The sequence below is a fragment of the Polistes canadensis genome, unplaced genomic scaffold, assembly GCF_001313835.1.
Source record: "Polistes canadensis isolate GaletaPanama2010 unplaced genomic scaffold, ASM131383v1 scaffold_156, whole genome shotgun sequence".
Lineage (NCBI taxonomy): Eukaryota > Metazoa > Arthropoda > Insecta > Hymenoptera > Vespidae > Polistes > Polistes canadensis.
Genome location: NW_014569703.1, coordinates 166,475 through 179,385, shown reverse-complemented (window position 1 = coordinate 179,385; position 12,911 = coordinate 166,475). Strand labels below are relative to the sequence as shown.

The following is a 12,911-nucleotide window of genomic DNA, read 5'->3' as shown; positions in this document are numbered from 1 at the left end:
AGGGGGGGGAAGAAATGGTTAATGATTGATTAGGAAAGAAAAAATAATTGGATAAGAGGATATAAAAGGAGAGAAAAAAAAAATTGAGAAAAAGTATTTTTTGGGGCCAGAGATGGGTTTGGTTGGATTGGGTCGGTTGGTTGGTTAGTCGCGTTTGTAGAATCTGACCCGGGAACGTTAATGCCCGGCGAGCATAAGAGCAACAACTGACTCCGAGTGGCCACTAGAGTAGCCAACTCTATTCCCCACTACCGAGAACCTTTCCTGGATGCTTATCCGTGGCGCTTCGCTTGACCGATTCCGTTTAAACAACGATGCTCCTCCGTAGCTCCTAAGTAGTCAGATACTAAAGCTTTGCGATGGTGGTGGTGGTGGTGGGTGGTGGGTAGTGCTAGTGATGATGATGTATTACTGGTAGTGGTGGGTAGTGATAGTGATGTATGTATTCGTAGTAGTAGTAGTAGTAGTAGTAGTGTAGTAGTAGTATTCGTAGTAGTATTCGTAGTAGTTTAGTAGTAGTATTCGTAATAGGAGTAGTATTTGTAGTAGTAGTAGTATTTGTAGTAGTATTTGTAGTAGTAGTAGTACTCGTAGTAGTATTTGTAGTAGTAGTAGTACTCGTAGTAGTATTCGTAGTAGTATTTGTAGTAGTAGTAGTATTTGTAGTAGTAGTAGTATTCGTAGTAGTATTTGTAGTAGTAGTAGTATTCGTAGTAGTATTTGTAGTAGTGTAGTATTCGTAGTAGTAGTAGTATTCGTAGTAGTAATACTTACACTCCGTTATAATAGTTGTAACCTACGCGATATACTTCTCTGCTTCAGCTTGTTTACTTGCGTGAGTGCACGCGCTTGCTATTACAGGGAAATGAACACGATCAGAACACCGTAAGATTTCAATGATGGTATGGGATATCTTTCTATATCCAAACCCCAGTATCTATTGATATGGATTCTAATTTTTTTTATGAATTTAATCAATTTTTACAATATTTTCTTTTTATTAATCGAAATAGAAATATTGTATAGTAGTAGTATCCGTAGTATTCGTAATAGTAGTAGTAATACTTACACTCCGTTATAATAGTTGTAACTTACGCGATATACTTCTCTGCTTCAGATTGTTTACTTGCGTGAGTGCACGCGCTTGCTGTTACAGGGAAATGAACACGATCAGAACACCGTAGGATTTCAATGATGGTATGGGATATCTTCCTATATCCAAATCCCTCAGTGTCCATTGATATGGATTCTAATTTTTTTTTTATGAATTTAATCAATTCTTTCGTTATTTTCTTTTTATTAATTGAAATAGAAAAGTATACGATTTATATATTTTGTTCTTTTTATTTTTTCTTTAGGATAAGGGATAATTAATTATATTATTGCCGATTTGATAATTATGTTTCAGAACGATTAATTGTAATTAAATTATACGCATATTAATCTAGGTTTTTTGATAACTATAACCGCTAAATGAAAACGGATTTTTTTTTTTTATTTTTTTATTTTTTTTTTTTCATAAGATTGTATCTATTAAGATGAAGAATTTTTCCATTGTACCGACTATACTATTCTTAGTATCTGCCGCATAACTTTGGTACTTTGGCCTGAATGACCCTAAAGTAATCTATTATCTACCCTATAGGAACGTATATGGTTCTTTTGAAAATGATGCATATCTATTTAACTGAAAAGAAAAGTTCCCCGTAAGGACTGGCACAAACGGAATGCTTTTTATTTTTTCCTTATCTGTTTGTGTCGTATACGTTCATGTTCTGTCAATGAAACAAACTAAAGAAAAGAGGAAGGGACAGTAAATGAAAAAAAAAAAAAAAACAATAGAAAAAAACATTGCTGGATAAAATATGACTTTATAATATGTTTGTATACACATTTTATTTTTTCATTAATGTTAATCGATTCAAAATGTAAACGTATGTATATTTTGACAAGGTCTTATTCAATTTTAACATTTGACGTATCCATTGCACCTACTAACAAAAATAAATGACACGATTCCCATTAATTCGTTAATTAATATTAAATGAATAAATAATAATAAAATAATTCTATAAATGTGTTATTAAACTTAGTATTTCTTCAAGTTCAATTATCTATATCGCGTATTGAATTCAATCAACAAACAACTAAAATGTTTATCGTGCGTTATTTTATTTATGCGTTGAATATAAAAAAAAAAGATTGAAGAAAAAAAAAAAGCAACAACCTAATCGTACCTATATAGCCGTAGTTGAAAAATAATAATAAAAAAAAATATCGTCGTTTATAAAAAAAAAAAAAAATCTTTTCCCGTTGGTGCATCCCTCAATTGCCATGAATATTATGTTCATGATCGGGAACAACGGCCGTTTATCTCGGTGAACGTGATCGGTTGGCAATACGTTTATATTTTCTCTCTCTCTCTCTCTCTCTCTCTCTCTCTTTTCGCATTTTTTTATTTTCTTTTCTTTTTTTTTTTTTCGATTCGCGTGAATTACTGATCGCACGCGCATACGTCAGTCTATCTTATGTGGACGGGAAAATGTATTGTCTGTTGTTATTACGTAGCTTTTCTTATTAAATGATATTTTATGTATAATCTATCTTTCGTGCGAGAAGAAAAATAAAAATAAAAAAAAAGACGAAAAAACTTCGATTATAAAATATATTTAAAAAAATTTGCGAAGATATTATTAAACAACCCCGGCAAATCTTACAAGAGTTACATTTTTCAGTGGAACTTTATCCTGATAGTAAAAGACAGTCGCAGATGGTCCCCGTTACGGCCCAATGAAACCATAAAATTCCTATCTGGCAAAAACCAGATTTCGCGTGAGTGTTCGAGTAGCTAACTAATTTATTAAACTGAACACTTTATTTTTGTAATAATTATTTCAATGCACGTTTCCTTATATGTTAATATTAAGAATAAAGGAAAGATGTATATGCTTGGGTTATACATATAGATTTGATCCGTCAAATTTCGTATATCATTTATTCAGAATATTAATCATTTTCGATGTGCTTGAAAAACGATACGATCCATATTGAATCATGGTTCCCATCGTGAAGAGTATCACCTCCTAATGATCGAATGACCAAAACCACCAGATGATAGGATTCGCTAAAAAGAAAAGGAAGATTTTGAAATGTGTGAAAGGAATAAGTTTGAAGGGAATGATGATGGTGGTGATCCAAAACAAGATTGTTAGATTATGTCAGTTTGAGGTGAAAGATAAATAAGGAGTTAAGTTTGTTATTGGATGATGAATGAAATTGAAATCCTATAGAAATATCTGAAAGGATGGATGGTGGTTAAATATTGATTGAAACCCATTGGAAAGTATTATCGTTGTGTTGTCCTGAAATGGCAGCGATCGCTAATACGTTCAGTTTCAACCTCAACGGCTGTTACAGGTTACCTAGAGCTTCCTGCGGAAATGGCCAATATACTCCTCCGACCTCCAACTCACTCTGCAGTTGCTCTCTCATTCATTCGCTTGTTCGTTCTCTTGCTTGCTTGCTTGCTCGGACCGCTCCTGTTTTCCCCTGTTCCCTGTGTATCTCATACCCGTATCATCACCCTATGCTCGGACATGCACCCATTCATACACGTGCATCTACTATTAGGATGAGTTATACGACTGTAGCGACCGTTACGGTCAACGTTACCATTTAAGAGGGACACCATATTTTTTAATTTTTTTTTTTTCCTTTAAATTTTTCTACTTGTTTTACAAGAAACTCGGTAATTATTCTATTTTATTTATATAGAAAATTTGCGTGATAATTATATAATTATACATCGATTTTATTTTAATATTTTATTGTGAATTATTGTAATCACAAATTAGAATTATTAAATGATTACGAATTTAAATAGATTGCCAATATTTTTTATACCGTTGCTAAATGTTTTACATTATTGTGAGAATTATTAAGTAAATTAATTATTTTAATAATTTAAGATTAATCTATAATTATAATATTTTTTCCTATTAAAAAATATTAGGTTGGCAATTAAGTGAGTGCGGATTTTAAATAGGGAAAAGAAAAAATCCGCAATTACTTAGTTGCCAAGTAATATCTCTATAAGGCAAAAATTTCTCAGTCGATAACTTACCTACAATGATAACTTACCGACAATGGTAACGCGTTATCAACTTATCGACAGTAGGAATGCGCCGATAACTTACCGGCAGTAGCAACGCGCCGATAACTTACCGACAGTGGTAACATGACGGTAAGTTATCGACTGAAAATTTTGGCCCTTCGGAGATGTTGCTTGGCAACTAAATAATTGCGGATTTTTTCTTTTCCCTATTTAAAATCCACACTCACTTAGTTGCCAACCCAATATTTTTTAATAGGAGAAAATATTATAATTATAGACTAATCTGAAATTATTTTAACAACTAATTTATTGAATAATTTTTACAATTAAGAATTAAAAATTGTCATAATGTTTACAATACAAATTAAAATTAAGTTTTTATTATTAATAGTATTTTACTTTAGAAAATCTCGAATTATTATTGTACAATCTTTAATTTTGTTGTACTTTTATACAACTATTACAGTTAATTTGAAAAAGCTTTTATTTAATATGCTAATGCATGTATATTCTATAATTGCTTATTTATTTCCGTTAATTTTAATATAACGAATGTAATCCGATATACATTCAACTACATAGACGAGAAGTTATAATTGTAAAACTGTTGGAATATTTAATTTTTTGTTTTATATCTTTTCTGTATCGTTTAAATATCTATTGTATTTTATATTTAATGCCTCTTGAAATTGTTTTCTTGCTTCTCGATTTGATTGTAACAGCTCCATTAGTTCAGCCTGGATGGTGCGATTTTTTTTCTCAAGGAAGTCCAAAACGAAATGTAAATCATCTAACTTTTCATGAATATCTTCATATTCTAGAAAAATAGATGATCGTTTGATTACATAGAAAATATATTGCATTATTAATTTCATTTATTCAATATGATAAATATTTTGTAATTATAAACATGATATATTTACCAGCTTTATTGGAATTCCAATCATCAGAGCCATACCAATCAACTTTATCATTGTCATCGTTATTTTCCAATGGTTGAACCGAATTCTGCATTATACCTTCTTTCACCATTTGTGTCACAAGATCAGCTGACAAATGTAGGGTGTGGGATCTCTTGGTGGTACAAATCCTTGATATGTCAGAAAATTGAATATGATGTCAAAGTGGAAAACAAATTAAAGAACTGTTAGTGACTTTCTTTAAAATGATTATGCATTTTATTGGTGCATTATAGATATTTTTTGTCCTTATGTTAGTCATAAAAAACACTTCATAGTTAAATATTATTGGGCTAGTTATTTGTAAGTTTAAAGTTTCGTCATCAGAGGACGTGGCAGTCATACCTCTAGCGGAACTAGAAACACTAGTAATATTTCTCGCGATCTCTCAGAGAGTTAACGTTCTTATAAATTGTATCTTCTATTTAGTGTATACGGAAATATAACCAAAAACATTTATATTGACACGTGTAGTTTTGTAATTGTTAAAAATGTCGGAGAAAAAAGTGATAAAAATTGGTACTCATGATGGTGTATTCCATTGTGATGAAGCTCTTGCTATTTTTTTATTAAAACTTTTACCTAGATATAAAGATGCAGTTGTCATAAGGTAAACACTTTTAAAGTACAGTACGGTTAAATGTTGAACGATTCTTTTTTATCAACTGTATTATTTTCAGATCACGCGATCTTAATATTTTGGATACTTGTGATATTGTTGTAGACGTTGGTACAAAATATGATCATTCCATTTGTCGATATGATCATCATATGAGGTACGATTCTTTATTTTATACCTTTATAAATTATTAAATTGAATTATTCTATCATTTATATTTATGACTACGTTACAGAGATTTTAATGAATCATTAAGTACTATTATAAAAGAACCTGGATGCGAATGTAAAATAAAGTTAAGCAGTGCAGGATTAATTTATTGTCATTATGGTCATGAAATAATACAGCAATTGGCTCCTGCAAATACGAATTCTAATACTATTAAGGCTATATTTAAAAACGTGTATTTTAAGTTAATTCAAGAAATTGATGCTATAGATAATGGAGTACCAATGACTCAAGATGAACCTACGTAAGAAAAACGAATTTTCTCAAGCGAAGAAATAAAATGTTCTCCGTATATGTTTCAATTAACTTATTTTATTTATAGTTATACCATATCAACTGGAATAAGTTCAAGAGTAAATAGATTAAACCCCCCTTGGAATGATAAAACAACAGATGTCGATGAACAATTTCAGAAAGCTATTGAGTTAGTTGGAGAAGAATTTATGTACGCGGTAAACGTATGCATAAATATATGGTTGCCAGCAAGAGCTATCATAGAGAAAGCTTTAGCAAATCGTTTTAAGGTTTGTGAAAAAACATTGTCTTTAAATGTGTATGAAAACAATAGTAATAATATCTTTGACGCTACATAGGAACTCGTGTTACACGGGGAATTACTAGATAGTGATTATTATTTAATTATTGTCTTGTAAAAAATATATATTACAAAAGTATTTAATTATATAGGTCCATAATAGTGGGGAGATCATAATACTGGAAAAAAATGCACCATGGCAGTACCATTTAGCACAATTAGAAAAAGAGATCAATATAAAACCTCTTATAAAATATATTATTTTTAAGGATTCAAGTAGTGAATTCAAAGTTAGAGCGGTTTCTGTAAAACCATCAAGTTTTGTATGCAGGTATTCATGCTTTTCATTGTATTTTTGGAAACTTATTTTATATTATAAGGATACATCAGATTTATTTTTAATATTATTTGTTAATGTGTAGGCTTTATTTACCAGAAAAATGGGGTGGTTTAAGAACAACGGAACTTGATAAAGTCAGTGGAATTAAGGGTTGTGTTTTTGTTCACACGAATCGTTTCATTGGAGGCCATACAACTCAGGCAGGTGCATTAAATATGGCAATTAAAGCTTTAAAGATGGGGAAAGAAAAAACAAAGAAGTAGGTGCCATTTTGAAAATAACAGTATCAATTCTCACTCTTCGGAAAAGGATTAAGGAGAAGTGTAACAAAGCCGTTTCAGATGATAATTTTTTTTTAGTAATTTGAAGATTTTTTTATTCATAGGAATAACATTTTGTCTCCTGAAAAATTGATGCTACAGATTGAGAGAATTTTTGTTTACTTCTCCGACATTTTCAGACATTACAATTTAGATAAGAAATACATTTTTTATTCATACACGAAAAATAGTAATATTGTGATATGGACGTGTAATAACAGAATTGAAGCATATTTTTATACAGTATAATTACATGACATGAATTATTTAACGTGGTTGGTATTTGTCAACCAAATTTTTAAATATAACATTGGAAGATGCTTCAATGAAATGTAAGTTATTAGAATCAGGATAATTTTATTTAGCCCTTAAAATGAAAATGATTATTCTCGCTTTTATGCATAGTTTGTATTAAATTCAATTTTGATGGGCGATGCCCGTCGCAAATTTAATTATTTATAAACTTTATAAATTTTTTTTAACTTGTAAAAAAAATATAATGCGTGTACTCTTAAGTACGCATTCTCACGTGCTCTTAATTAAGATATACTTCCTTGTTGTGATTGAAAATCTTACAACAAGAGGAGCGAAGGAAAATTATAAGTACGATTGATAAATTTTAATTAAAAATTAATTAAATAAAAATATATTAATAACATGAATCATTTATCATTAAATATATAATTCGTTCAGGAGGCAATAAAAACTGTGCAGTATATTCCGATAGGAAAACTCTAGGAAAAAGACGACAAACACACACGTACTGTGATACTTGTATTCGAAAGCCAGGATTTAATATCAGTGATTGTTTCGCAAAATACCATTCTTCAGAACATTATACAGAGATTAAAAATTGTATATTTCTACGTATTATAAGTAGTATTAAATACAACAAATCAATTTTAACATAAATTCTGTGTATTTTAATATTCAGATATTGACTTTAAATCCTGTACGATAAAGTAATTGCGAAACGATAGATTTGTTCCGATCTGTTCGTACTCCCAAAAACGAAATCTATCAATCATAAAATGTTACATTCAAATTCTTTTAGATCAGTTTTATATATTTTTTACGTTTATTTTATTTAGTAGATGTTATTGATACTAGATACTATTGTTAAAATTAATACAAAAATTAATGAAGTGTTGACAAAAATATGAATACAATCGTCAAGATTTTGTATAATTACGTGTTACATGAAGTCAAAATAAATTTAGACTACTAAAGGTGTGTGACGATTTAGGTGAGCGCGTGGTGTGAATATATAAACCCGTTTGTAATATAATTAAAAAAATGAAAGTAAATTATATATAATATATATATATATTTATATATATACGTATATATAGACAGAGTAATCAGGTATTCTGTGAACAGACAATTCTCTTTGTTCTGTTTACTAGAAACGAGCGATGAAGCGCGATAAAGAGCCGGAGGGGAGAAACGGTAGGAGAATATACAGGAGGTCCAGAATCCTGGACCTCCCTCAAAGCTAATATAATTACTGCGCGTAGGCACCGGCGAGCAAACGGCTTGCGGACACAATCAGGACAATCAGCATGATTGGCGGTCTTGAGCGTACATACAAGCAGTTCCCGAGATTCGAAAGCTCTTGCCAGTGAACTACGTTGCATCGTCGTCATTGTTCTTTTGTATTACCTTACGTAATAGCTATTTTAGGAGAATGATTTTTACAGTAGCTATTGAAAAAAAGAAAAATAAAAAGACAGATAATAAATTTGTTTAAATCAGTAGCCACGAATAGAAGATACAAATTCTTGATGTATATATATATATAAAGAAAATATATAATGACGAATGTAAATGTAAATTTGAATGATAGAAAGAATTATGAATATTTAAAAAATACGTATAAGATAATCATACTTTTATTAATCGTATTAATGGATAATTTCTCAAATACATATGTAAATCGATAATAATGATGAACGTGATAGAAAGGATGATAATGATAGACAGACAGGCAGGTAGAGATTTTTCTCTTTTCAATGTTCTTTTTCTTTGTCTTTTTTTGAAAAAGTTTAATGAATCGGAGTAAAATCGCCTGTCCTAATAAATCTCGATTTGGATGGGGTTTGGGGGAGGGAGGGATATAAAGAAAGAATAGGATGACGATCAAATGTCTGTAGATTCTCAACTATGTATGTAGGATATCAGATCCTCCTCGTTAAGCAACACACTTGCCCGTATATTTCTCAAAGGTTCTACCCAGAGCAGCAGCAACCCTCCCCCCCCTCTCTCTCTATCTCGTTCGAGAGTAAATCCAAGTCTGTTTATGTAGCATATTTGCACCCCGATTGATCGATCCGTTCGCGACGTGGCCACCTAATCGAGAGACCCGTTTAATGGGTTTCACCGATACAAGGGAATAATTTCCTTAGATGGGAAATCGACCTGACACGATCGATGCTATTTGCCACCTGCGTTTGATTTAACATCCAACAGCGAAAATACCCCAATTGTCCGAATCTATCTATACATAGGATTTCTCTTAACATATTTGGAACCGGCAACTTTTCTAAAAATTTATCTCATGTGGCCGGCTATTGTTTTGAAAGCGGATGTGAAAGTAAAATAATATAAATAAACTTTAATAAATTTTATTTATTATATAGTCAACTCTTAATATTTCTTAAAGAACAAAAATTTATATATATTATTTTTCTTATTTGTTTTCCTTTTTTTTTTTTTTTTAACATGAGTTAACTCGTGACCGGTCCCCAATGTGTTGTGTTAATTAATCGAAATTACTTTATTGTTTTTTTATTTTCGTGTTTTTGAAGTTATACTTCTTTTGGCGCGTTTTGGAAAGTGAAGTTAGATGCGACCGAAAAAATCAACACCACGAAGTTGTCGATATTTACGATGCGCGCGCAAATTGTAGCTATTTTTGAGATTATTGAGATTATATTCGTTTTGGAACGCTGAAGAAGTATAATTTCTTACGTAAGTACATAAGTACACACACTAGTTTTTTTTTTTTTTAGGACTCAATATTTTAAACTTTATAATAATTAATTTCGTAGAAATTCGAACGTCTAGTTTTCGATTCGCCTATTTATATCTATCGTCAAATTTGTCGATAGAGAATAAAACAAAAAAAAACGGGAATATCCTTTCGTCTAACGATTTATCCATCCTCCTGTTATGACTATCACTGTCACAACGTGTTAGCGGTATTACACGAAAACGAGATGCCAGCGGCGTTCGATGAGACGTTTAATTAGCCAACGGACGAGTTGAAACACGATAGGTAGGGCTTTTGTTTTAATAGATTTGATGGTAGACACACCTATAGTTAATCTAATTTCGTTAACCATTGTGACGTTTGATGTGGTTCGACAAGAGCGGTTTTGTATTACACGACGTATAGGTATCCTTAACGAATTACATAAGTAAAATGCGTGTAAAGATGTGTAAATATTAGTAACACAAAAAAATACAAAGAATATTTTTCGGGGTTCATTCTTTTATTATCATTCAAAATGATCGAATATTTTTGGTCCTGTTTCTCAATGCTTCCTGTTTTTTCTTTTCCTTTCAACGTTTAATAATTTCATCGTTATTCGCAAAATATCTGGACGCGAACGTTTTGTTTGGGAAAAGGGAGTAAGGGTAGGGGGTAGGATAGGGTAGATGGGGAGGAGGGGGGAAACGGATGAGATAAAAATTCACTTATTGCCGGTTAATCAATTTTCACGATCGACGTTGCAAAGCGAAACACGAGAATCATCGGAATTTCCGGACCATGCGAGAGCACACGATCGCACATTTGGCGTGCCACGCGCGATAATGCACGCAAGTAATAATAAAATCACCAGCCGCGTGTTTCATCGATCGGGGTCCTAAGTATATATATTATATATATATATATATATGCACATTTTCGAGTATAGTACGAAAGCTTGGGATACCGTTCGCATATCGAGCGAATGTAGGATTTAAAACGGAAAAAGGGGTTGTCTACGTTTAAAATGGATTTTGATTAATCGTATAAAATTTTCTTCATTTGTTCACAATTCACAATTGTACAAAGAAATATATATATTATTTTCTACATTCCTTTTTCGACCAACATCAATAATTCGTATCTATTGTGATAACATTAATCATTTCATTAAATCATTATTCTCACGTTTTAATGTGATTCGTCATCGGTATTTGTTATATCAATTTATGTACGCAAATGTTTTAATATTTCTAACATAAATTGAATATGTTTTATTATAAAATAATGCACAAAGAGAGGAATTATAATTCCATGTTTCGTATTATAGCGTTAGATAGAATAATTATTTGATTTTTTTTCTCTTTCTATTCGCATTATCGATATTATCGGTCGTAATATAAACGGAAAAACAAAAAAAAAAAAAGAAATAGAATGAAAGGACGCGATAAAAGTGAAAGAGCCGTATCATAAGGGCCCTTTGTTCAACCTAAGTCAAAGGGAGAGGTCGGAAGAATACGTGCTCGCGTGTTTTCGAGGATCTGCAAGAAAGCGTTTCCGCTTTTTCATTTTTCTCCCACCAGAATATCCCCGTTTTTCGTTGGTGCTCCTTGGCGAACAGCCAAACGGGATACATAGCGGTGGTTGCTTTTTTATTAGCTTCACTGTAAAATAAATTAGGGGTGAAATTATAAAGGCACTTCTTCCCTTCCTTATTTCCTTGCTTCCTTTACTTTCCTTTTCGTTTTTTTTTTTTTATTATTCACCCCCTTTTTAATCCGTTAAAATTGTCGTGTCTTATAGTTGTTACAATATTTATTTTAATAACGTAAATCTATAACATATGAATATTTTTTGATTATTATTTCTAGTATTTCATAACGATCGTATCAAAATACTTTCGCGAGAGTCATCGTAAGATATTGAAAAAAGACAAATGTGTTAGGTAGAAATCAATTTTGTTGAAAGAAATAAGAGAAGGTTTTCTTTCAGTTGAAGAAAAACGGCATTATATTAGAGTTTCCAGTAGTATACCACGTTATTCTTTTTTTCCTCGCGGTATGTCCGTGTTATCGATGGCATGCTAAGAGAAAGCAAAAGAGTGGTGGAGGAAGGGGGAGGGGGTGGAAGAGAAGAACCGTATGGTGGTGGTGGGCCGACACATCGAAAAATCTCATTTTGCCTTCTACACGGGTTAACACCGAAAACACGTGCTGCTGCCGACTTATGAACTTCCATTCTTAATGGTTCATGAAATTGCCTTATATTTCATGTTGGCCGAGACGTACATGGAGCGGAACGGATTTCGATGGGGTCCGTGCCTTTTATAGTATATAATAACACGAAGAACGGGAATTCAAGAATTTCTTCTTCTTCTTCTTCTTTTTCTTCGAACCAAACCTCCCCCTTTTTCCTATCTTTGCTTTTCTTTCTAACTAAACTCTTCTTACTGATTTCAAACTCGCGTGTACATGCGAACCGATGATTCCTTTTCTGTATTCGATAGTATAACAACAAGGTGTATGCACTTAATTTTTCTTTTTACATGGTTCCAGAAAAACATTGTTTCAGTTTTTTGTTTACACCATTACAAAATTATTTTCCTCGTACTTCGTTTCGTTGTAATGTATTAGACGAAATATATTCTGTTTCATCAGGTGGTGAATATTATTTAATTATTATTGTAAATTAGTAATTGTTTTTCTTTTTTCATAAAAAAAATAATAAAAAAGAAAAGAAGAAAACAAAAGCACGATACTACATATATATAACGAGCTTTATTGCAAAAACTTCTTCGAACACGTTCAGAAAACTTTTTGACACGT

At 31.5% G+C, this 12,911-nt stretch overlaps 2 protein-coding genes across 2 annotated transcripts; one reads left to right on the top strand and one right to left on the bottom strand.

Annotated features, from left to right (window-relative positions):
* Window positions 1-4,532: 4,532 nt before the first annotated feature.
* LOC106788875 (UPF0184 protein C9orf16-like) lies at window positions 4,533-5,287 on the bottom strand. Its single transcript, XM_014752558.1, has 2 exons — window positions 5,038-5,287; window positions 4,533-4,931 (listed from the first exon to the last, which is right to left on the bottom strand). Exons 1-2 carry the CDS (start codon window positions 5,144-5,146, stop codon window positions 4,744-4,746), a joined length of 297 nt encoding a protein of 98 aa, XP_014608044.1. The 5' UTR covers window positions 5,147-5,287; the 3' UTR covers window positions 4,533-4,743.
* A 206-nt stretch (window positions 5,288-5,493) lies between these two features.
* LOC106788911 (UPF0160 protein MYG1, mitochondrial) lies at window positions 5,494-8,339 on the top strand. Its single transcript, XM_014752623.1, has 6 exons — window positions 5,494-5,683; window positions 5,754-5,849; window positions 5,928-6,164; window positions 6,243-6,444; window positions 6,608-6,786; window positions 6,878-8,339. The coding sequence occupies exons 1-6, from the start codon at window positions 5,565-5,567 to the stop codon at window positions 7,056-7,058; spliced, it is 1,014 nt and encodes a 337-aa protein (XP_014608109.1). The 5' UTR covers window positions 5,494-5,564; the 3' UTR covers window positions 7,059-8,339.
* Window positions 8,340-12,911: the final 4,572 nt, after the last annotated feature.

Coding starts and splice junctions, on each gene's coding strand:
- LOC106788911 (XM_014752623.1), top strand. CDS start 5,565: ATGTCGGAGAAAAAAGTGATAAAAATTGGTACTCATGATGGTGTATTC. Junction 6,165..6,242: donor ATGACTCAAGATGAACCTAC/GTAAGAAAAACG, acceptor TTTTATTTATAG/TTATACCATATCAACTGGAA. Junction 6,787..6,877: donor CCATCAAGTTTTGTATGCAG/GTATTCATGCTT, acceptor GTTAATGTGTAG/GCTTTATTTACCAGAAAAAT.
- LOC106788875 (XM_014752558.1), bottom strand. CDS start 5,146: ATGGTGAAAGAAGGTATAATGCAGAATTCGGTTCAACCATTGGAAAAT. Junction 4,932..5,037: donor TTGGAATTCCAATAAAGCTG/GTAAATATATCA, acceptor CTATTTTTCTAG/AATATGAAGATATTCATGAA.